This window comes from Vicia villosa, linkage group LG3, assembly GCF_029867415.1.
Source record: "Vicia villosa cultivar HV-30 ecotype Madison, WI linkage group LG3, Vvil1.0, whole genome shotgun sequence".
Classification (NCBI taxonomy): Eukaryota; Viridiplantae; Streptophyta; class Magnoliopsida; order Fabales; family Fabaceae; genus Vicia; species Vicia villosa.
This window is the reverse complement of record NC_081182.1, coordinates 10,003,065-10,028,362: the sequence shown is the minus strand read 5'-3', so window position 1 is coordinate 10,028,362 and position 25,298 is coordinate 10,003,065. Positions and strand designations below refer to the sequence as shown.

Below are 25,298 nucleotides of genomic sequence, written 5' to 3'. Positions count from 1 at the left end.
GCAAGCTACAAGCTAAGGAAGTAAGGTTGTAGTATGCAACATTTACACTTGATTCTATCCGTTAGAAAGTAACCGTTAGCTTTTAGAAAAGACTCTTCTATACTCACAACGTCTATCTCTCTGAAGGCTATAAAAGAAGATCAAGACTTCAGAAGAAATGTTTGATGATTGCCACTAAAATAGCCAAAGTTGTTGATTGCCAGTGCAATAGCCAAAGCTGCTGATTGCCACTGCAATAGCCAAAACATGTTGGCCGCAACAGCAAAAGCCAAAGATATTTCTGGTTGCAAATGCCAAAGCCAATGATGTTGTTTGTCTCAAATGCTAAAGTTGCAAATGCCAAAGCCAAAGATGTCGTTCGTCGCAAATGCTAAAGTTGTAATGCTTTTACTCAATGCGAAGAAGCCAAAGCTCAATCAAAGTAAAGCAAAATTTGTTGCAACATTATGAAAGGTGAAGTTGAAGAGGCAAAGAAATAAGAGAAAGAATATTACTACAAGATGCTACCCAACATTTATCATATACATCTTGGTAGAATCATGTAAAAGCAAAGAGTTGTTGCTCATATCTTGCTCAACACCTTTGTGTTGTATTTGTACTTAAACATTTGTGTAATCTGCTTTATAAAAGCAATCTTTTAAGCACAAACATTAATCAATTTCTATTGATTGTTCCTTGAGTGACTATTCTTAGTCTGTATACTTAAGAAGACTTTGACATTTTGTCATAGTGGAAAATCTTCTTTAGGGGACCGGTTGAGTCAGAATTCTTAAAGGAGTTGTTGATCATTATATCTCTTAGGGAACCAGTTGGGTCAGAATTCTTAAGGGATCACTAACATAATTGATCAATGTTTTAGTTGTTAGTCACTGGCAGTTGGCCCGTGCAATTATAATCATTTCTATGATTAGTGGATTAAGTCATTTTCTAAGGCGAAATCACCTTGGCGGGTGGACATGACTAACTTTTTCTAAGGGAAACATGAATAACTGAAGGTGTCATCTTTTTGTTTATTGTTTATCTTATACGAATAATCTTTCTAAAGAGAAAAGTTTTGAAAACCCAATTCAAATCCCTTTCTTCTTTCTTGTGTTTTTCTCTACCTTCAAAGTTGATTTGTCCCACCCCGCTTTTAGACGGACATAAACGAGACGGGTCTAAACGGGACCGACCGTCCGCTTTACCACCTACTTACAGTGCATTTATTACGTGAATGATCCAAAACAAAAGCAATAATTGAATCGGATTATCTTTTAAATTTCAGGTAATATAATCAAATTAATTAATCAACACTTGGTTGCTAAACGTTTGCGAGATTACACCACTTGCAGTTGCACTTGCAGTTGCACTTGCAGTTGCAGCATCTCTAAATGGGGTCCATAGTGATGGGTTTTTTCTAATTTTAAAAGCTTTTCTTTTTCTAAGTAGTGTCCACAATAGTCTATAAAGCACCTCTCACTATATCTTCCAATTTTATAAAATGTTCCTTATTCTTTCGCTGTTATCACATTAAAGTAATTTACATATATTTTAGTTTAAAGGTGTAACTTTTTAGCAAGGTGTCTCATCTATTATATATAGATAAATTTTTTTATTACTTAACAAATTTAAATTTCTTTCATAATTATTAATGCTAGACTTGTGTCTAATTCACTCATACAAATTTGATTTTTGAGGTGATGTGACTTCATATAAATTAATTTGGATTTAAGTTCTATCTCTAACTGACATAAAACTTTCGGGGTGAGAGAGTGGAGTAATTTATTAGACCAAAATATACCATGACCTATTTGAATATAAAGTGACAATGTGACATAGAGTAGGAGCCACATAACAGTCTTGTGCAAAAAAAATTTGATGGCTTAGAATTGAATCATTCTTTAATAATGAATTAATCATGCCGCTTTGAAGAGGAAATACTAAAATACGAGTCCATTAGCTCGTATCTTATGTACTATTATTCTAAGACCAATAAATGAATAGCATAGCCCACAATACAAATAATTCAATTCTATGTATGCCTATTTATCTCAACGACGTGGAAATAAATAATGGCCACCCACTATCATAGTTTTTCATCCATGAGTAGAATGTATTTACCCCTTTGTTTTAAGGACTTTCCTATCTTAAAATTGGAATGTCAAGAGCTTCTTTGGGAATCTAAGGACAAGAACAAATGACTAACATGCATGTCACCATGGCAAGATATGTGGGCCCAATGAATTAAACAATGGATACAAAGGTTCCGACAATTCTTTAGGCATAGGAAACGTGGCTCATGCATGAACCTAATTTCATTGAAAACGTGGCTCATGAACCTAATTTTAAGGTTAAAGGAGACACCGATTAAAAATGAAAAAGTTGACATAAGAACCACATAGCCATTGCAAAAGTGAGAAGGGTTTCGGATTCCCATATATGAATACAAGTGGAGCTTGATATCTCACTCTGATCATAGACACCAGCACCAACATATACCATTGAACCATTATTAAGCTGTGGTGATGAGTCGCTGCCATCTGATTTCGGATTTTGCCCCTGCCACGATTTCTGACTGAAAAACAATTATAAAATGTATCAATAAAAATTGGATATCTTCTACACATAGATACAAAATGGTCTCTGTCGTGTGATCGCGTAAAAGATTTCGCAATTTTGATCGGTACATGTGTCGTTACACTGATTGCAATCGTTGCAGGATAAATTAACCACGATATAAAAAACTTGTAGTGTGCGGACTGTTTTTCAAAACCCTAATTGTCAATATCACTCATTTAAGTACCACATCCAACGGTCATATTTCATTCAATAGTTAGTTACTACTTACTACAGTTAAAGTGAAAATAAAAGTTAATTTCTGGAGAATTGTGATTAAGCTTAATCAATAATCGCGTTTCACGAATCTAACCTGGGGTACTTGGTATTAGTGGAAGGGCAAAACGTGATTATGTATTCAGAAGCAGAATCACATGTAAACGTGCTAGTCTTATCATCATACGCGTAGCTATACGCGCGTGGGCAAGCGTTCTTAAACAACTCAGAATAACTCGAAGGCTTGCAAGTGTTAGGCGAACCATACGCGCCGCTGCAACAATACTGCGCCGATCCAAACGCCTCACACGCACTTCTACACGCTAAATTCTCATTCCCGTCCACGCTCGTAACCTTAAGCTCTGAAGGACACGCGCCGAGTAAATCAACTATGCATCCAGTACTCATACAGTTATCACCGGAGCCACCTTGTGGAACAACCAACATCGGCACGTTGTAACCGTCGACTAAACTGACATCGAAGAAATCGAGTCCACCAGATCCGTTAAGAGTGAACTCCGCTAACGTAGCAGGCGGTGTTGCGCCGTTGCCGGAGCATTCGAGTTTGCCGGAGTTGCAGTCACCGGTGAGGCAGGTGAATTTTCCGGTGGAGTCTTGGGAGCAGTGTGTTCGTCCCCAGAAACGGCCTCCCCAGGAGGCCGGTGGAGTAATTGATTTGGAATCGCCGGATTTGAGAACAAAACCGGTGGTTGAAATCGGCGCGATTCCGGCGTTGGAAAGAAGTCCTGGCCAAACTGTGTAGTTGCATTTGTTAACAAATATGAAGGTTGTTGATATTACTAATGATGATGAAAGATAAAGTGTGAGAAAAAATGAAAATGATTTTGTACTTAATTGATCCATGTAGTGAAGTACTGATTGGAATTTATTAGGGAAAAAAGTTTATGGAAATGGTATTTGAAACTTTTGGTTATATAGGCAAAAAAATAGATGTTGCTAAATTACATTGAAAATGAACATGATTTTCAGGGCTCATTCTATATGGAGTTTAGTAATTTTACCGGGCTTTTCGGTTCGGGCGACCCACGTGGGCGCTAGCTTGATGGGAAAAAAAAGGGAGATGAATCATTTTAATAATAAAAATTAGAAATTCTTCTTCTAATCAATTTACTTTAAAAATTATATTTTAAATTTTAAATATTTAAATTAAAAGCCTCCGTATTCTTTTCTCTTCTTTATTCAAAAAAACATTATCTCTTATAAACTTAGGAGAATAAAGTAATAGCATATAATCTATAATACTATCAAATATTGATTAATATATATTATACAATTCACTTATTTTGTGGTCGATTTTACACTCTGGCAATCGACCACCAAGTTAAGTGGAAAAAAGATCGGAGATTTGTTTGGAGGGTTAAAGACGGAGAGGAAAATCGTTAAATCATGGGATGGTGAAATTCTAGCCATCTGATATTTTTTTTATTTTGACCCGCTTCAGACTTGTTTCAACTCGATTATCGAACAATTGGATTCTATACATTAATTGACTCGGTAATTAAACATGACAACTGTGCACGCATATTTTAGGGTTATGAGACTTGCAATGTTTAAAATGAGCTTTTGAGAATCGCAAAATAAGGATTGTAAAAGTTGCGCATCCAAAAACAAAATCTATTGGAACTATGAGAATTTTGTATCTATTAATCATAGGATGAATGAGTTTCTTCCCTTCATCTATCTTTTATATAAATTCAAATCAAATTCTTCTATTCTTCTCATCTTTTTATACCTACAATGCAATACCTCTTCCTTCTTTACAAAACAAAGCTTTTCAATTTTGTTCACTATATCTTCATCAATTCTTGTTGTTGGGCGCTCTCGTCTGCACCCTCCAAAGTTGAAAATAATACAACTAGCAAAATTGATGTAGCATGAAAACATTGAGTTTTTGCTGATGAAAGAACAATAAAAATAAAGTGCAGTTACTGTGCAAAATTATTATTTGGAGGATTTATGGGTTAAAACACAATTTGGCTGGTAGACTGGTAAATATCGATGGATGTAAGTCTGTATCGGATGAAGTGAAGATACATATGTGAGAGATTGTAAAAATATTACAAGTCAATCACCTTAAAAAAATCTGAAGAAGATGATACAAATGGTGAATATGAGAGAAGAAGCGGGGAGTGGGCACTCAAGACAAAATTAATAGCAACTTCAATATAATTTGAGAGAAGAAGCGTGTCTAAAATTTGCTTCCTTCTTCTACAATAATGTCATTGACTTTAATGTGGCAAAAAGTGATGAATTTAAGAGATTGTTGGAGATGGTTTCAGTACATGGTGTTGAATTCAACCCACCTTCATATCATGAAATCAAAATCAAGTACTTGAAACAAAAAATGATTGATCAGAATATGGAAGAAGTATGGGAAGAAAATGTGGTTTAGATCGTGAGCGAAAATGCAGAAAATTACAAAGCTATTGGAGCTATGTTAATGGATAAAAGAAAGAAGCTATACCGGACATTTTGTTTCGCCCATTGAATTGACCTCATTTTAGAAGATTTTGAAGAAGAAAAAAAAGACAATTGATCATCATGATAAATTTCAAATGGTAAGAAGGTAACTCAATACATTTATTCTAAGTATTATCTAATTTCTTTGTTGCAACACTTCACTAGAGGAAAATATTTGATGAGGCCAACCATAACTCGGTTCGCAACATCATATTTAACATCAGGTTGTCTCATGGAGAACATAAGATCATTGATAAGAATAAACTTCGATGACGACTCTTGTTAATTTTTTAGCGCTTGTATGCTCGAGTAATTTTCGTGTCGTTACAACATACATCCAATAAAGTTGTGATAAAAGTTTACAATGGATTGTAACGTTCATAGCTCCCCTTATATATAGTCATAATACTAGTTTCAATTAATCTTGTGGGTTCCCATGCAAAAAGATTATGGTTACATGTTGACTACTATGACACTATAAACACGCATGATTGAGAGGCTATTGTGTTACATTAGGCTAAAGAGTTGGGCCAAAGCTTAATAATTACTATACTAATTTAAACATTATTATGCTTACATGAATACTTCATCATCAATCATCACTTTCACCTTAAGTTATTACCTAACCTCCAACTCAAATTTCAGCTGAAAACTTCCATTAACGAAAGTGGTGGAACATTCTTTCCACCAATCTATTGGGAAAATCTCAAGTCTCACATTAGTTGGAGATAGAGTCTTGGTTGGAGATAAATTCTTAGTTGGAGATAAAATTTTGAAAGAGTTTATACGTAGTGACACTCCTCACCCTACAAACTTGTTTTATAGGGATGAGTTAAGTCAAACTCTAATATAATTATTGTGAATTTAATGCCAAGAACAAAGTATAGAACAAGGAAAGAATAAAGGACAAGGAAGGAGAAGAACACAAGAATTGGTTATAACTCCTATTCTTTTACTTTCTCTTAGAAAACAAGATTACAAGTTTACAAGAATAACAAATAACCTCTCTCACCCTAAATTAGGATTTGCTGCGTTGCAATGATGAGAGATTAGTATGTTACTTATAATAAAACCTAACATACTAACTAATGGGCTTTTTCCACAAGGCCCATTATACAAGTAAACTTAAGAAACAAGATAACTTAATAAATTGAGGTTTAAACACTAAAACCTAATTTAACATGCTAACAACCCTAGCATCTTTGACACCTGCATGCTAGGCCCGTCCTCGACTACAGCATGCACACTTCGACACCAGCATGTGAACAACCTTCGACTTCATGCTTAACCCTGTCGAATTGTCGAACCAAGAAGCTACCCTTCGACCATACTAGATTTCGATCCAATATCTCACAAATATCCACCTTGGATCTAACTCTACAACATCAAGGGAACAACTAGCTTTCTTCATGCAGCTTTATCAACTGCATACAATGGAAAAACTTGCAACTCGGCAATGACTTGGTGATCATATCAGCAGCATTGTGATCTATCGAAACCTTCAGCACTTGGACTTTTCCACGCTCGATTACTCCTCTGACAAAATGCAACCTCACATCGATGTGCTTAGTTTGCTCATGATATGCTGAGTTCTTCGACAGGTGCATTGAACTTTAACTATCACATTTAACAGTGATACCTCGAACTTGAAGTTTCATCTCCTTCGCAAAACCTTCAAGCCACAATGCTTCTTTAACAGCTTCAGTTAGGGCAATATTCTCCGCTTCAGTGGTTGATAGATCAACAACCTTCGGAAGTGTTGCTTTCCAACTAATTGCAGTGCCAAACATAGTGAAAACATATCCAGTAATAGATTTTCTGGAATCCATACAACCTGCATAATCAGAGTCGACATATCCTTCGATTACTGCTTTACTATCTTCACCCAAGACTCCACCATAAATTAGGACCCTGTTCACAGACCCATTTATGTACTATTAATGTTCTGAATATTGTGATTGGGATTTATGTTTGGCTAAAGTGTAGTAGCAGCAATATGTAGTAGGATGTATAGAACTTGCAAATATGAATATGGACAAAACAGGTTCAACAGCAAGATGCTCTATGGAATGTTAAGACATGCAATGTGACATCGCGTATGCTAAGCTGATATATGAAGATTCTAGATGTAATCAACATATGCAGAATATTCTAGTGGAATATTATGCAATCCTATGTGGCACAAGGTTCAACAGCAAGATGCTCTATGGAATGTTAAGACATGCAATGTGACATCGCGTCTGCTAAGCTGATATATGAAGATTCTAGATGTAATTAACATATGCAGAATATTCTAGTGGAATATTATGCAATCCTATGTGGCACAGATTTAAAGGTCAAAAGAATCAAGTCAGAGTATTGAAGATTTGTAACAGCAAATAAAGTTGTGATTGAAGGACCAAGTCCAGTTGGGAATAGGTTATAAATAGGAAGCTTTGTAGCCTAGTTTTTCAAGCAAGCCAAGTATTGAAAAGATGTAAACATTAGGGTTTGTTAAGGTAGACCACCCGAACTGTGGGATGGCTGCCATGTCCTTCTCAAAACTTGTAGGTAAGAGAAGTATTTTCCTCACTTGAATCTTGTAGGTAATAGTTGAGTAATATGTGTCTCTTGATCGAAGCTGGTAAGCAAGATCAAGGTGTGTTTGAAGTGTGACTTCACTCTGTTCTTATTGTCGTCTGTTTGTTATCACATGTTCTGATTGAAGGGATTGAGGGGGCCTCATATCTAGGTGAGTCTTAGATAGAAATCTAACTTGGGTAGTGATTACGTGAGAAGTTGTAAACGGGGGAGTTTAGCTTTGAAATGATACTACTTATAGTGGATTTATCCCTGGCTTGGTAGCCCCCAGAGTAGGTTGGTTGAACCGAACTGGGTTAACAATTCTCTGTGTTATCTACTTTCTGCATTGGTTTATTGATCTGGTATAAGATGTTATAACATCGGTTATGACATAAGGGAATTCTTTCAAAGCATGTACTTTCAGCATATCAACCCAGATCAGAACCTGATTGAAATCTCTATATGTTTAAATGGTTCTAGTATCCTTATGATCTTTTATCATGCTAGTATCAAAACCGAAGATCATAATGTCATACTCTTACAGGTTTATAACATACCAGATGTCACGACATGATAGATGACATTCGGGTTCTGTCATACCAGACCAGAATTTCATTAACCTTAAAATCCACTTCAATGCTTGCCAGTGAGCCTTTCCAGGATTCGCCATGTACCTGCTTACAAGACTTACTGCATATGTTATGTCGGGTCTAATAAAGACCATAGCATACATCAAAGAACCAACTATATTAGCATATGGGATGCTATTCATATAAGCTCTTTCGACATCAGTACTGGGACACTGATCAATACTCAGCTTGAATTGAGGGTTTGTTGGAGTCATAATTGGCTTCGAATTCGACATACCAAACTTTTCGAGAATCTTTCGTAGATATGCCTCTTGAGATAAGCATAACTTCAACTTCTTTCTATCTCTTCGAATGTCAATTCCAAGAATTCTGGAAGCAGCTCCCAGATCCTTCATATCGAACTCCTTATTGAGTTCAGCCTTCACCCTCATCACATCCTCTACATTGTTGTATCATCCACATAAAGCAAAAAAATAACAAATGAATTACCAGGTCGAAATCTGAAGTAAACACAGTGGTCGAACTAACTTCTAATGAAACTTATGCGTGCCATGAACTTGTCGAATCTCCTATTCCACTGTTGATGAGATTGTTTCAGTCCATATAAGGATCTCTTCAGCTTGCACACATAATATTCCTTCCCCTTTTCGACATACCCTTCAGGTTGCCTCATCGGGATCGTTTCATCTAGATCACCATACAAGAACGCAGTCTTCACATCCATCTTGCCTAATGCGAGCATAGGCTACGCAGCCAAATACTCTCAGTTTGTTGAGATCTGGTGGATGTCCCGACCAAACTTCTTCAGGTGTCTTCATATCTAATGTTGTCGAAGGACATCTGTTTATCAGATATGTTGTTGTCGAAACAGCCTCAGCCCAGAACACCTTCTTTAACCCCACACTAGTCAACATGCATCTGACTCTCTCCAAAATAGTTCGATTAAACCTTTCAGCCAAACCATTTTGTTGTAGAGTACCTGCAATAGTTCTGTGCCTTGCAATACCAGAGTCAGCACAAAATTTGTTGAACGCTTCATTGCAAAATTCAAGGTCATTGTTGGTTCTTAACCTCTTGACCTTCCTTTCAGTCTGATTTTCGACCAGAGTCTTCCAACTTTTGAAATTCTCAAAAGTTTCATCATTAGTCTTCTGGATGAATACCCATAACTTTCTATAATAGTCATCGACTATGGATAGAAAATACCTTGCTCCTGAATGTGATGGACACCTTGCAGGCCCCAAAAGATCAGCATGGGTGTAATCAAGGGATCCATGTGTTCTTTGTTTGCATTTGTTGAACTTCACTCTGCAAGATTTTCCAAGTACACAAGGTTCACAAAACTTCAGCTTTTCGATTTTGTCTCCACCAAGCAGATTTTGTTTCCCTAATTCGACCAGACCCCTTTCACTGACATGGCCCAATCTCATGTGCCAGATTTTTGTCTTCGACAAAGGTTTCGTGGATGCAACATTTGTCGAACCACTTACAACTTCAGCCTCAAGGGTATACAAGCCTTGTTTCTTCACGCCTCTCAAGACTTCCTTCGACCCCCTCATGACTCTTAGGATATTTTTCTCTCCTTGGAAAACATATCCTTTCTTGTTGAATTCACCAAGAGAAAGTATATTTCTCTTCAAATCAGGAACATACCTGACTTCAGTCAGCAACCTTATTGACTTATGCTTTTTTCGTTCGTTCAAGTCCTTAGAATACAGGGCTGATTGAACTTCTTCAAAGGCCAGGGACTCCCTTCCATACAAGAGAGTTTCTTTGAAATGAGCATGTGATCGAGGCAGAGAGCACAATAGTAACAGCGCTTGATCTTCATCATCGATCTTCACATCAATATTTTCAAGATCAAGAATCAGCTTGTTGAACATCTTGAATGAATACAAAGCTTGTTTCAGGTAGATTCAATTTACCAGCGATTTGGTCATGTACAAACTTTCAAGTTTCACCCATAACCCTGATGCCTTCGTCTCCTTTGATACTTGCCGGAAAACCTTATCACCAAGGCTCAACAAAATTGCGTTGTGTGCTTTCTCGATCATAGTCGTCTTCTCCGCTGCCGTTAATTCAGCATTCATGGTTGCCTCTCCCTTCAACGCTTCCAAGCAACCCTGCTGAACCAGTAGGGCTTTCATCTGCAAGCGCCACAGACCGAAATCATTCACTCCAGTGAACTTTTCAATCTCGTACTTTGTTGAAGACATCTTCTCCACGCTCACCGCACCAATTTGTTGTGAATTCAATGCCAAGAACAAAGTATAGAACAAGGAAAGAATAAAGGACAAGGAAGAAGAAGAACACAAGAATTGGTTATAACTCCCATTATTTTAATTTCTCTTAGAAAACAAGATTACAAGTTTACAAGAATAACAAATAACCTCTCTCACCCTAAATTAGGATTTGCTGTGTTGCAATGATGAGAGACTAGTATGCTATTTATAATAAAACCTAACATACTAACTAATGGGATTTTTCCACAAGGCCCATTATACAAGTCAACTTAAGAAACAAACTAACTTAACAAATTAGGGTTTAAACACTAAAACCTAATTTAACATGCTAACAACCCTAGCATCTTCGACACCTGCATGCTAGACCCCTCTTCGACTACAGCATGCACACTTCGACACCAACATGTGAACAACATTCGACTTCATGCTTAACCCTGTCGAACCAAGAAGCTACCCTTCGACCATACTAGAGTTCGATCCAATATCTCACAATAATATTAGAGGCTATTGATTAAACCTTGGAACACCCACCTTTTAAATCCACACACCAAGCTTAATATAGTGCTAGATGTGAGGAGATGTATTAAGAAGATTCCAAGTTCCACATTAGTTGAAGATAAATGTTTGAAGGAATTTATATAATGTGACATTTCTCATCTTACAAACTGATTTTGTAAGGATAAATTAGGATAAACTCTAATTCAATCCATCATCGTAGTAAAATTTCTTATCTTCCAAGATAAATTTCATGTGCTCACCAAATATTTATTGAAGTGAGTGTGATTGTATCATTAGTGTGTAGGGCTATGCGCAACAAACATTTGAAAGAAATTTACACTTAACTGTATTCTTAATGCATATTTCAATTTTTGTTTTATAATTTAAAAATAATAAATTTAAATTTGAATCCTTTAATCTTATTGAACTGTAAAAAAAAAAAAGCCAAATTCATGAATGGTTACTTGTCTCTCCAAATGTAGGAAAGTCGGTCCATTCCCGCATAAGTCAAAATGAAATAGAAACATTTGATGTGTATCACTTCTGTCACTATTCTCAAATTGGTCGACGAGGAACTGAAGTGATAACAATGTTTAAGCAGAATTTTTTCCCCCACTGCCACAGATATGAAACACAATTCCCCATATGCCACATTCTGAAAATTAATTCCCAGAATGCCACACTTTGAACCATGTTGCCAATCCAAATGGAGACTTGACTTCAAAAGCATGTCTCCAATCGACATGGAGACATGGGGGCATGTTGCCAATCCATATGGAGACAAGCTATTTTTTTATTTTTTTCGTTTTTGTTAATTAAATTATTTTATATATATATATATATATATATATATATATATATATATATATCCAATAAATAATTTAATTGATTCAAAATTAGTTTTAAATAATAAATAAATAAATAAAAAATTTTAAACATAATTTATACTAAATAATATTAATACAACTGTTACCCTAAGATTTCCACAAGTAGGGAATGGCATATATTCCCAGCTGGTAATCTTAAAGGTTAAGGGATGAGGCCTACAAATAAAGGTTTTTAAGTAATTAAGATTCGCGTGAGGAAGTGAACGTGAGAAGGTCAAAGACAAGGTATGTCGAAGGAGCACAAAGGTCAAATCAACTAGAATATTGACCAGATGAAATAGTCGAAAACACTCGTGTCGGCCACAGAGGCTTCCTAGACTTAATGAAAATTCCCACATTTGTCTTTGACAAGTGCAAGCGTCGATTGGTGTCGTAAGCCAAGAGCGGTTAATCCTTGAACAGAGGCGGAAAGTTTCAAATTTCAAAGATTGAAGGCAGTTATTCCGAGAAATCGTGCATTATGGGCGCCAAATACATAGATAAATCTTATGAAGCGGTTGTCTTATAGTTTCAATTTCAGCCGTAGATGGCTTCAGGCAGTTGTCTTTGTACATTACTATAAATAAGTCATTCTGATGTAAAATAAGTGTGTTCACTGGTACATTCAAACTACTTGCTGAAACTCTGCCCAATTTTCGACTTTAGGAAAAAAGAGTCGCTAAGTGCCTTGATGTACGTGAATCATCACTTTTATCTCAATGCAAAACCTTTATGTTTTAATTGTGTATTTTGAAGCTTTAACTTGCATTTTATTCCTTGATCAACATTCGTTCTATATCTTCATGTTCACAAAAGAGTCAGTTACTTCTTATTTCGTGTAGAATGAAATCTGGATTCAACACCTCCTGTCGGTCACGAGTCACCATAGTAGTGTTGAAACATATTCTGTTAATGTTTTGAATATTACAAACTATTTTATCTAAGAAACTCCAAAGTGATTTCATCGATTTATCTTCATGGCCTATATCTAACAAAGATTTAAAATGATGATTCAAGACTGTACTAACAAAGAACAAAGCCTTGAGAACATATGGATTCTCAGAAGTTCAATAGTAATTCTCAGAATTATGGTCCCAGAATTACTCCTCCAGAAGTACTGTCCCAGAGTTACTCTCCAGAAGTACTTTCCCAAAGTTACTCTCCAGAAGTACTGTCCCAGAGTTACTCGTCCCAGAAGTACTGTCCCAGAGTTACTCGTCCCAAAAGTACTGTCCCAGAGTTACTCTCCAGAAATACTGTCCCAGAGTTACTAGTCCCAGAGTTACTCGTCCCACAGTTACTCCTCCAGATTTACTCTGCCAAGAATAAGTCTTTGTTGAAATAGTCAAATGTCAGAATTTGAAGCTTGTCAACAGTATTCTAAACCAAGACCAAGTCAAGCCAAGACCAAGTCCTACAAAGACAAAGTTGCCAGCACTTCTCAAAAAAACTCTCGGCACTCCCTTCTCACTTTGCTTTGCTCTATAAATACAAGACTTATGCTTTATTCTCATGCACCGAAAATATCCACAAGCATACAAAGAAAGCCAAAGTCTTTATTCACAAAGTAATCATACTCTCTATACATATTATCTTTAGCTCTCACTACCATATAGTGATCAAAATATATTAGAGTCATCATACACATTCTATTTTTAAAATACTCACTGCCATATGGAGAGTATTTAGGAATTTATTGTAAACCTCATAAGATCACAAAGTATATCATAGATATACAAACCAACCATTTTGTAAGCTATCTGTAAGCTATACCATTCAGAAGTGTAAGCCAGGTGAGGCTAAGAATACATAGAAGAAAAAGCTATTGTAAGAAGTATCAATAAAGGATAATCTCACAGGGTGTGGGGACTGGACTAACCAAGTTGGTGAACCAGGATAAGTTTTCTTGTGTTCTTTATTTACTGTCTTTTTCTTACATTATTCACAACTATATTTTATCACACACAATAACACTAATTACTTAAACTTCTAAAGTTATTACTAATCACTTTCTTCTTATCAAAGACAACTTTTTTAAATACTTATATAAATTTTAAAAGGGACACATTCCAACCCCCCTTGTTGTGTCGTACCTTATTCCATCAATTGGTATCAGAGCGTCGGGCTCTGAATATACAGAACACTTAACCGTGTTAGAGTTAATCGATCAAACAGGAAATGGCTGATACAAAGTTTATAGCTGAAGGAGGATCATCATATAGGCCTCCTTACTTTAGTGGTTCTAACTACTACTACTGGAAAGGTAAGATGAGATTGTTTCTACTATCTCAAGATAACAACATATGGTCTGTGGTTGAAAATGGAAACTACACACCAATGACTACTGCAACAGACACAGTTGCGTCTGTTCCAAAAATTCAGTCACAATGGACAAAAGAAGAAAACGACAAGGTACTACTAAACTCTAAAGCTCAATTTATTTTATCATGTGCTCTTAGCAGGGAAGAATACGACCGAATAGAAGAATGCACAACTGCTAAAGAAATCTGGGATTCTCTCAAAATACATCATGAAGGAACAAGTCATGTTAAAGAAGAACGAATTGATCTGGGAGTTAGGAAATTTGAAACCTTCGAAATGAAGGAAGAAGAAACCATAGATGAAATGTTCTCTAGATTCACGGTAATCGTCAATGAACTAAGATCACTGGGTAAGGCTTATACTGCTCATGAAAGAATTAGAAAAATCTTGAGATGTCTTCCAAAATCTGGAGACCTATGGTAACAGCTATCTCACAAGCAAAAGATCTAAAGATTTTACAAGTTGAAGAACTTATAGGATCTCTTCGCGCTCGTGAAGGTATCCTCAATGAAGATAAACCACAAAGAAAAGGAAAAATGATAGCTCTTAAAACTTCTCAAAATTCTGCATCTCAAATCTCCACCTCACAAGGAACAAATGAAGAAGAAACCGGATTCCTATCTGAAGATGAGAATGATTTGGCTTTAATCTCCAGAAGGATTCAACAGATGATATTAAAAAGAAATCAGAACAGAAGATCATTTCAACCCAGAAAAGATTACCAGAAACCAGAGATTGACAAAAGCAAGATTACATGCTATGGATGCAACAAACTTGGACACTTCAAAACAGAAGTCCACACAAAACTCAAAGAAATTTCTCCTCTAAAAAGAAATCTATGCTCGCACAATGGGATGATTCAGAAAACTCTAACTCTGAAGCTGAAGATGAGGAAGCTAACCTATGCTTGATGACCAACTCTGACTCTGAAGAGGTAAGTACACCAAACTTCTGTTATACTTGCAAAGAGATATGAATTATGTTTGATAATCTATTAGAAGATTCAAATATCTTAACTCAGAAATGCTTATTCCAAAGAGAACAAGTTCATACTCTTAAAACTGAAAAAGAAGATCTAATAAAATCTAACTCAAAACATTTAGAAACCATTAAGGAGTTACAAAAGGCATACTCATGTTTATCATTACATCAGAAAGTTATTAATGAAAAATTCAAACCTTCTAGCAATCAAGATAAAATTAAAAATCTTGAAAGTCAAGTAGAAACTCTCACTAAAGACATGACTTCATTTGTAAAATCTACTGAAACCTTTCAAAAAATCATGGGATCTCAATCAGGGGTTTTTGATAAAGCTGGCTTAGGTTTTAAGCAATCTGAAAATCAAATGATTTATGAGAATTTCTTTCTTCCAAACAAAAATAGAACTAAGACCCAAATAAAAGAAAAAATTCCTTTAAAAGAGAAAGACATTACCAAACCAAAATGTTGTTATTGTAAAAAAACAAATCATCTTGAAAAACTTTGTTATTTCAAAAAGAAAACCAATGTATCAACAAATCATGTCTCTAACAATAAAGGACCCAAAGAAATATGGGTACCTAAAAAGCTACTAACACATCATGCAGGAATGTCTTCTAACCCTCAAGAAAAAGCCTTGGTACTTGGACAGTGGCTGCTCAAGACATATGACTGGAGATAGGGAAAGCTTTGTCTCTTTCAAAAATAAAGAAGGTGGAACTGTAACCTTTGGAAACAATGATAAAGCAAAAATCAAAGGTATTGGTTCCATAGGTAAAAAGGGTACTATATTTATAAACAATGTGCAATACGTGGAAGGATTAAAACACAACCTTCTTAGCATTAGTCAACTATGTGATGATGGCTATGAAGTTAATTTTAATCAAAATTCATGTATTGTAAAAATCCCATCTTTTGACAAAATTCTTTTTCTAGGAAAAAGGCACAAAAATCTTTATACATTTTATTTAGATGATCTTTCATCTGAATCTTGTTTTTTATCCAAGGAAAAGGATAAATGGCTATGGCACAGAAGATGTGGTCATACAAGTATGAAAAATATTTCAACACTTTCAAAATTAGATCTTGTTAGAGGTCTTCCCAAACTAAATTTTGAAAAAGACTCAATCTGTGAAGCTTGCATAAAAGGCAAACAAGTCAAAAGTAGTTTTCATTCAAAAAATATTGTGTCAACATACAAACCTTTAGAACTTCTTCATATTGATTTGTTTGGTCCTGTAAAAACTTCAAGTCTGAGTGGAAAAAGATATGGGTTTATTATTGTTGATGATTTCTCAAGGTACACATGGGTACTTTTCTTAAAAAATAAAGATGAATCTTTTGAAGCATTCAAAATCTCTTGCAAAAAAGTTCAAAATGAAAGAAATTCAAATATTGTTGCTGTAAGAAGTGATCATGGAGGAGAATTTGAAAATATTTCCTTTAAAACTTTATTTGATGAAAATGGTATATCTCACAATTTCTCCTGTCCAAGAACACCTCAACAAAATGGTGTTGTAGAGAGAAAAAATAGAACTCTGCAAGAAATGGCTAGAACTATGATTAATGAATCAAATGTTGAAAAATATTTCTGGGCTGAAGCTATCAACACTTCTTGCTATGTTTTAAATAGAGTAACCATAAGGAAAATCTTGAAGAAAACTCCTTATGAACTATGGAAAAATAGAACTCCAAATATTTCATATTTTCATATCTTTGGATGCTATTGTTATATTCTTAACAACAAAGATTCTCTAGGAAAATTTGATTCAAAATCTGACAAAGGCATCTTTCTTGGTTATTCTTCAACCTCAAAAGGTTACCGAATTTACAATTTGAAAAATCAATGTGTAGAAGAAAGCATGCATGTTATGTTTGATGAACTAAATGTTGCAGCTTTAGAAAAATCTCACGAGGATGAAGTAACCGATCTAGAAGCAATTCCCAACACTCAATCGACAAATACGAGCAACACTATGAACATCACCGAAGAAGCCAAAAATAAATCTGAACAACTTACTGCAAATCCTCCAAAAGGATGGAAAAGTGTAACTGATCATCCTCATGAACAAAAAATAGGAGACACCTCTGATCAGATAAGAACTAGAAATTTCTTTAAAGATAACTCTAATAACATGGCAATGATATCTCAGGTAGAACCAAAGAATATCAATGAAGCATGAAAAGATGAATCTTGGATGGAAGCCATGACAGAAGAATTATCTCAGTTTGAGAAAAGCCAAGTTTGGAAATTGGTTCCTTCCCCTCAAGATAAAACTATTATTGGTACAAGATGGGTGTTCAGAAATAAACTTGATGAAAATGGAAAAGTAATCAGAAACAAAGCTAGACTTGTAGCTCAAGGCTACAATCAACAAGAAGGTATAGATTATGATGAAACATATGCACCCGTGGCAAGGTTAGAAGCTATTCGAATTCTCTTAGCATATGCTGCTCATAAGAATATTAAACTTTTTCAAATGGATGTAAAAAGTGCTTTTTTAAATGGGTTCCTAAACGAGGAAGTATATGTTCACCAACCACCTGGTTTTGAAAAACATTCTCATCCTAATCATGTCTTTAAACTAACAAAAGCATTATATGGTCTTAAACAAGCTCCTAGAGCTTGGTATGACAGACTTAGTATTTTTCTCATTAAAAATGATTTTCTCAGAGGAAAAATTGATACAACTCTTTTCAAAAAATCACACAAAAATGACTTACTAATAGTTCAAGTATATGTTGATGACATCATATTTGGTTCAACAAATAAAAAAATGTGTGATGATTTTTCAAAATTGATGCGAAGTGAATTTGAAATGAGTATGATGGGTGAACTCAACTTCTTTCTGGGTTTACAAATAAAACAACTCAAAAATGGAATTTTCATATGTCAAGAAAAATACATTAAAGATTTATTAAAAAAATTTGGAATGAATGAAGCAAAAATTATGGTAACACCTATGCATCCCTCTTCAAACCTTGATAAAGATGAACAAGGAATATCCGTATCAGAAAAGGAATATCGAGGTATGATTGGTTCATTATTATATTTAACTGCCAGTAGGCCTGACATTGTATTTTCAATAGGTCTATGTGCACGTTTTCAAACTGACCCTAAGGAATCACATTTGACTGCTGTCAAACGCATTTTTCGATATCTCGTTGGTACCACTGACATTGGTCTATGGTATGAAAAAGGAAATCACATCAACTTAATAGCTTACTGTGATGCTGATTATGCTGGAGACAAAATAGAAAGAAAAAGTACAAGTGGAGCCTGTCAATTTCTAGGACAAGCTCTTATTACATGGTCTTGCAGAAAGCAAAATACAATTGCTCTATCAACCACTGAAGCAGAATACGTGTCTGCTGCAAATTGCTGCTCACAAATTTTATGGATAAAAAATCAACTGGAAGATTACTCACTTCAATACTCCAAGGTATCAATTTTTTGTGATAATACTAGTGCTATAAACTTGTCAAAAAATCCTATTCAACACTCGAGATCTAAACACATTGAAATAAAACATCATTTTATAAGAGATCACGTTCAAAAAGAAAACATAGAACTCATTTTTGTGGATACAAATAATCAATTAGCTGATATCTTCACCAAACCATTAGTTGAAGATAGATTTAATTTTCTAAAGTCAAAATTATCAATTATTAAAATACCTAAGTAAATATAGTATTCTCTTCTAGTATTACCAATTTCTTATCATAAACTATATATATATATATATATATATATATATATATATATATATATATATATATATATATTCAAAATATTTGTCTTTAATAATAAATTCAATAAAATAATTATCATAAACAAAAACAACATGTGTCTATATTAGGTTGTTTTTCGTTTCCCCATATTGCCTTTTTCGTTTCTCCATATTTCTTCATCATTACAGAAAATCTTGCCTTTTCCCTTACCAATCAAATCAACATCCTCTTTCTACCAACTTCACATCACATCTGTAACACTTCCCAATTTATCAAATGATTCAATTTTATTTTTTTCAAAAAAAAAACTCTTCAAATGGTCTTCAAAGTCACTATAACCATTGTTCCATTTGCAGACATTATACCCACGTCTCCTTCCAAAACACAGAAAAACCTCTCCATGGAACGACCACCAACCAAGCGCCGCACCACCACCACTCGTCAAAAATCAACCATGAAAACCGGTGACTCCTCGCGTCCGAAACCCACCACTCCCACCCGTCGCTCATCACGACATGCAACCACATCCAATGACTCAACTCAGCCTGAACAGAATCCAGAACAAACTCAAAACCCTAACCCTCCTCCTTCCTCCACCCAGATCGTCTCTGTTCCTCAAACCACGAAGCCATCCTCGTCACACATCTCAACTCAATCAAGCGAAGGAAACTCCCTTGTCTCTTCATCCTTCCAAGCATATGATCATCCCTCTGAAGTCTCAACAAAAGAGTTCATCTCTGATGATGATGTTCGTTCTCTCTATAACGACAAATAGCGTTCACTCCCTATTGTTGCCGGCAAAACCGTTAACTTGGATAGTTACTCAATCTGGGGTTACGACATAAACGAGCTCGCAATAGCCACAGGTTGGACAAACTTTCTCCAACTCTCTGATGTCTTCTACCCTAGATTAGTTAGAACTTTCTTTGCTGCTATTGAAACCTCTAACAGTGATACACAGCCAGTCTCATCTGTTGAATCCTACAGACTTTCCATCACCAAACATCAAACTGAACGTTTTGTGTCTGCCAACCTTGAACCCCTCAGCCATATCATTCATAACTTCTGTGTTCACACTATCCTTCCAAGAAAAGGCAGTATGGAACGAGTTACAGATAAAGACCTACTTGTCATCTATCATTTCTCAAAGAAAACTCCTCTCAATATAGGGTATTTGGTGCTCAACTATATCAAACACACTGGTCTTAGAGCAAGAAGCGCCCCTTATGGTATGCTTCTTACCAAAATATTCAAGCACTTTAATGTTCCTCTGGATGATGAAGACTCTTTCGAAATCAACAAAATACTGGATGCCTCCAAGCTAAAGCGCATGAAAATTCCTTCTCTCAAGCGTGCACCATCACCTAATCCTGAAACAAAATCAAAACGCAGGCGTCTTGTTAAGCAATAGGGTTAAATATGTTTTTAGTCCCTATAAATATGCGACCCTGCATTTTTAGTCCCTATAAAATTTTTCTTCAATGAATGGTCCTTATAAAATTATTATGCATCTAGTTTCAGTCCCTACTGTCAAACCAATGTGTATTGTAAAATGATTATTTTGCAAACATGTTCATAATGTTTTAAAAAGTTCCTGGAAAAAAAAGAAATTCAAAATTTAATTTCTAAGTTGAGATTTTCATTACTTTTATCATTATTTTTTTAAATTTGAAAAATTTATATTTAATTTTTCTTGTTTTAAAAAATTCTAAAACTTGGTAAATAAATATTTTACAATATTCTAAACATATATAAAAAAAATTATTCAAAAATTTAAAAATTAAAGGGTAATTAAACAGTTTTTAAAATTTTAGAAAATTGCAGGGACTGAAATTGCATGCATGAAAATTTTAGAAGGATTATTTATTGAAAGAAAATTTTATAGGGACTAAAAATACAGGGTCGCATATTTATAGGGACTAAAAACGTATTTAACCCTAAGCAATATGCTCCAACTGAACCATTAACAACAGGTATCGAATCCTCTAACTCTCCAAATATCCTGACAACAAACTCTCCCATTCCACTATCTGTGGCTCTTCCAAACACTGCTGACCTAGAATCTCCACAAAAGTCATCACCAGTTTCTTCTCATAACTCTGAATCCATGTCTCCAAACTCAAAGGAAATAGCTAATCCATCTTCTGAAACCACACAATGCATTGACCTAACTTCTACCTCACCAATCCCAGTAGAATCCTCACCACAAACGGTTGTCATCTCTCAAGCTCCAGTTTCTCTTCAAACTGAAACTATCTCAAATGTTGAAAATCTTTCAACTCTGGAGACTTCTGACACTGACATGATCAATATTTTCTCTCTTGAAAACTTTCTTTCAAGTCCTCCTGCTGATTCAGCTCACCAACCACCCTCACCAATATCTCCACACACTCCTGCTTCCAATCCAAACCCGGATGCTCAGTTGTTCTCACTCATATCCATGCTTGAAGCTGAATTATTAACTCCACCTGCTTCAAATCAACAAACTTCAATTATCCCCCGTGTTGTCACCTACACTTCCCTTTCTATGACAATAGTTCCTGTCTCTGCCACCTCACCATTGAATTCTCCAAAATCCTATAAAGAACCTTCTCCTCCAAGAATTCAACTCACTTCCATTAATCACACAGACTCTGATGATCTTACTGCTCAGATAGAAGCCTTCTTCAACAACCCCATTCAACTACCTGAACAAACTAGTCTTACAGAAACACATGCTATGCCTTCTGTTCCACAATCTGATCCTTATATCTTCCAAACAAACTCTCCAATTTTTTCCTCTCCAAAGGAAGATGATGACAACTCTTTCAATGTTCAAACTCTTCTTGCTCCAAGGTATGACTCATCACCCCCAAGAAACACCACTAATAATTCCAATACCCTTCCTCAGCATCCCATCGTATCCATCACATCCTCATTCTTTAACAATTTCCCCAGCATTGGTAATCGTCCTCCCGTTTATCCTCGAACTACAACCTCATCTGATACGGTTAACCCCCATCAGGGCATTTCTCTTCGATCACTTACAGCTCTACAAAAGCAAGGCATGGCTTACCAAAAATTATGGGTTGATTACGTCACTGAAAAAATTTGCCCACGGTTTCCTGGAATGCTCCCTCCGGATCCCTCTCAGATTCAGTTTCCAATACTGCCATTATCTTCTGAGGCAACATCTGATGATGAACCATCTGTTCCTTAGTCTCTTCGTCCTATTTATTTTGGTGCCCCCCTTCTTTTTGTATGTTTGACAAAAGGGGGAGAACAAGCTTTACCAAAGCTTTGTTTTGTTTAAGTTCTTTGTACTTTATTTGTAGTCCACTAGGACTTTGTATTACATGTAGCAGTAGTCCTCTAAGATCTTTTTGTTTGTGCACCAAAATATTGATGTAAATCATTTGATGTATTGATCCTCAAACATTAATCAAATACTGCTATCTAATCAACATGCGGTTCAAATGCTATTAAATTCATTTACTATATATGAACTAACATTGAGGGGGAGCATTTGCCCTTTCAAAGTGTGCATCTTTTCAGGGGGAGTTTCAAAGTCCTTACTCAAAGAAACTAAAATAAAAAGTTTGTCACCATTCAAAAAGGGGGAGAATGTTGAAACATATTCTGTTAATGTTTTGAATATTACAAACTATTTTATCTAAGAAACTCCAAAGTGATTTCATCAATTTATCTTCATGGCCTATATCAAACAAAGATTTAAAATGATGATTCAAGACTGTACTAACAAAGAACAAAGCCTTGAGAACATATGGATTCTCAGAAGTTCAATCGTAATTCTCATAATTATGGTCCCAGAATTACTCCTCCAGAAGTACTATCCCAGAGTTACTCTCCAGAAGTACTGTCCCAGAGTTACTCGTCCCAAAAGTACTGTCCTTGAGTTACTCGTCCCAGAAGTATTGTCCCAGAGTTACTAGTCCCAGAGTTACTCGTCCCAGATTTACTCTGCCAAGAATAAGTCTTTGTTGAAATAGTCAAATGTCAGAATTTGCAGCTTCTCAACAGTATTCTGAACCAAGACCAAGTCAAGCCAAGACCAAGTCCTACAAAGACAAAGCTGCCAGCACTTCTCAAAGAAACTCTCGGCACTCCCTTCTCACTTTGCTTTGCTCTATAAATATAAGACTTATGCTTTATTCTCATGCACCGAAAATATCCACAAGCATACAAAGAAAGCCAAAGTCTTTATTCACAAAGTAATCATACTCTCTATATATATTATCTTTAGCTCTCACTACCATATAGTGATCAAAATATATTAGAGTCATCATACACATTCTATTTTTAAAATACTCACTGCCATATGGAGAGTATTTAGGAATTTATTGTAAACCTCATAAGATCACAAAGTATATCATAAATATACAAACCAACCATTTTGTAAGCTATCTGTAAGCTATACCATTTAGAAGTGTAAGCCTGGTGAGGCTAAGAATACATAGAAGAAAAAGTTATTGTAAGAAGTATCAATAAAGGATAATCTCACAGGGTGTGGGGACTGGACTAACCAAGTTGGTGAACCAGGATAAGTTTTCTTGTGTTCTTTATTTACTGTCTTTTTCTTACATTATTCACAACTATATTTTATCACACACAATAACACTAATTACTTAAACTTCTAAAGTTATTACTAATCACTTTCTTCTTATCAAAGACAACTTTTTTAAATACTTATATAAATTTTAAAAGGGACACAATCCAACCCCCCTTGTTGTGTCGTACCTTATTCCATCAAGTAGGTCAGGGTCAGAATATCCAGATTTGTTGTTATTACGTTTAGGTTTGTTCCCATCGGTCACGAGCTACCTGTCGGTCAAACCTAATACCTCGTGTGGAAAGTCGTTGTACTTGTTTCTCCAGTCTTAGAAAACCGTTTCTTAGGCCAACATCATCGATAGAACCAGTACAATTTCAAAACCTTAGCATTTGTCTCAAGATCAACTGGTCGATCTTGCAAGTAACCCTTAGTTTTAGGCTTTGGGAAGACCAGCGGTTGTTTACCAATTTCCACAATAAACAACAACTCAATATGAATAATAAATAACAAGATAGTAATTTAAAAATAAATATTACTAAACATAATAATACTAATACAACAAGATATCTAAAGCAGTCAACAAGGCCTAACTAGTTAGAAGGGCCTGCTGCATTTGGTCGATGCGGGCATTTTTTGCGCATATGTAATCCTTGACAGATTCCACATCGTCTTTTTACTTTCTCAACGGTGTCCATTTCAGTCCTAATGCGAGTGTTGTTCGGGCGACTTTTTTTGTTTCTAAGCCTCAATATCAAGGCGATATTCTTTTACACAATAAAAGAATGCGACGAAACAAAAAAAAGGTCGACCGAACAACACTCGCATTAGGACTGAAATGGACACGTTGAGATATTAAAAAGACGATGTGGAATCTGTCAAGGATTACATATGCGCAAAAAATGTCTGCATCGACCAAATGCAGCAGACCCTTCTAACTAGTTAGGCATTGTTGACTGCTTTAAATATGTTGTTGTAGTAGTAGTATTATGTTTAATAATATTTATTTTTAAATTACTATCTTGTTATTTATTATTCATATTGTGTTGTATTAATATATTATTTAGTATAAATTATGTTTAAAAATTTTTTTTTATTATTTAAAATTAATTAAAACTAATTTTAAATCAATTAAATTATTTATTGGATATATATATATATATATATATATATATATATATATATATATATATATATATATATAACAAAAACAAAAAAAAAATAAAAATAGCATGTCTCCGTATGCATTAGCATCATGCCCCCATGTCTTCATATGGATTGGAGACATGCTTTTGAAGTCAGAATTAGCCCACCATATCTCCATTTGAATTGGCGACATGGTCCAAAGTATGACATTCAAGAAATTAATTTTCAGACTGTGACATATGGGGGATTGTGTTTCACATGTGTGGCATTGGGGAAAAAATTCGTTTAAACAACCTCTGCAATCAACCACATCCTTCCAATATTTGAGATAACATCAAATAATGGAAAAAAAGTAGGTAGACCAATTTAGAGTTGGTATTTATTTATTTATTTGAATATTAATATTGATTCATATAAGATTTTTAGTAACACCGAGCTTTTGTAGTTTCCAATCGTCACAAATTCCTCACGGTTCAGAATCATGTATAAGTGTCATCAACAAGCCCTACTAGCACAGACT

At 35.2% G+C, this 25,298-nt stretch overlaps 2 protein-coding genes and 1 pseudogene across 2 annotated transcripts; 2 read left to right on the top strand and 1 right to left on the bottom strand.

Annotated features, from left to right (window-relative positions):
- Positions 1 to 1,063: 1,063 nt before the first annotated feature.
- Positions 1,064 to 3,789, bottom strand: LOC131660262 (thaumatin-like protein 1b). The gene is made up of 2 exons (XM_058929471.1): positions 2,909 to 3,789; positions 1,064 to 2,554 (listed from the first exon to the last, which is right to left on the bottom strand). The coding sequence occupies exons 1-2, from the start codon at positions 3,673 to 3,675 to the stop codon at positions 2,347 to 2,349; spliced, it is 975 nt and encodes a 324-aa protein (XP_058785454.1). The 5' UTR covers positions 3,676 to 3,789; the 3' UTR covers positions 1,064 to 2,346.
- A 10,440-nt stretch (positions 3,790 to 14,229) lies between these two features.
- Positions 14,230 to 15,284, top strand: LOC131657521 (uncharacterized; annotated as a pseudogene).
- Positions 15,285 to 21,190: 5,906 nt separating this feature from the next.
- Positions 21,191 to 22,282, top strand: LOC131657520 (pollen-specific leucine-rich repeat extensin-like protein 2). The gene has a single exon (XM_058926908.1). The coding sequence runs from the start codon at positions 21,191 to 21,193 to the stop codon at positions 22,280 to 22,282; it is 1,092 nt and encodes a 363-aa protein (XP_058782891.1).
- Positions 22,283 to 25,298: the final 3,016 nt, after the last annotated feature.

Coding starts and splice junctions, on each gene's coding strand:
- LOC131660262 (XM_058929471.1), bottom strand. CDS start 3,675: ATGGATCAATTAAGTACAAAATCATTTTCATTTTTTCTCACACTTTAT. Junction 2,555..2,908: donor ACTAATACCAAGTACCCCAG/GTTAGATTCGTG, acceptor ATTGTTTTTCAG/TCAGAAATCGTGGCAGGGGC.
- LOC131657520 (XM_058926908.1), top strand. CDS start 21,191: ATGTCTCCAAACTCAAAGGAAATAGCTAATCCATCTTCTGAAACCACA.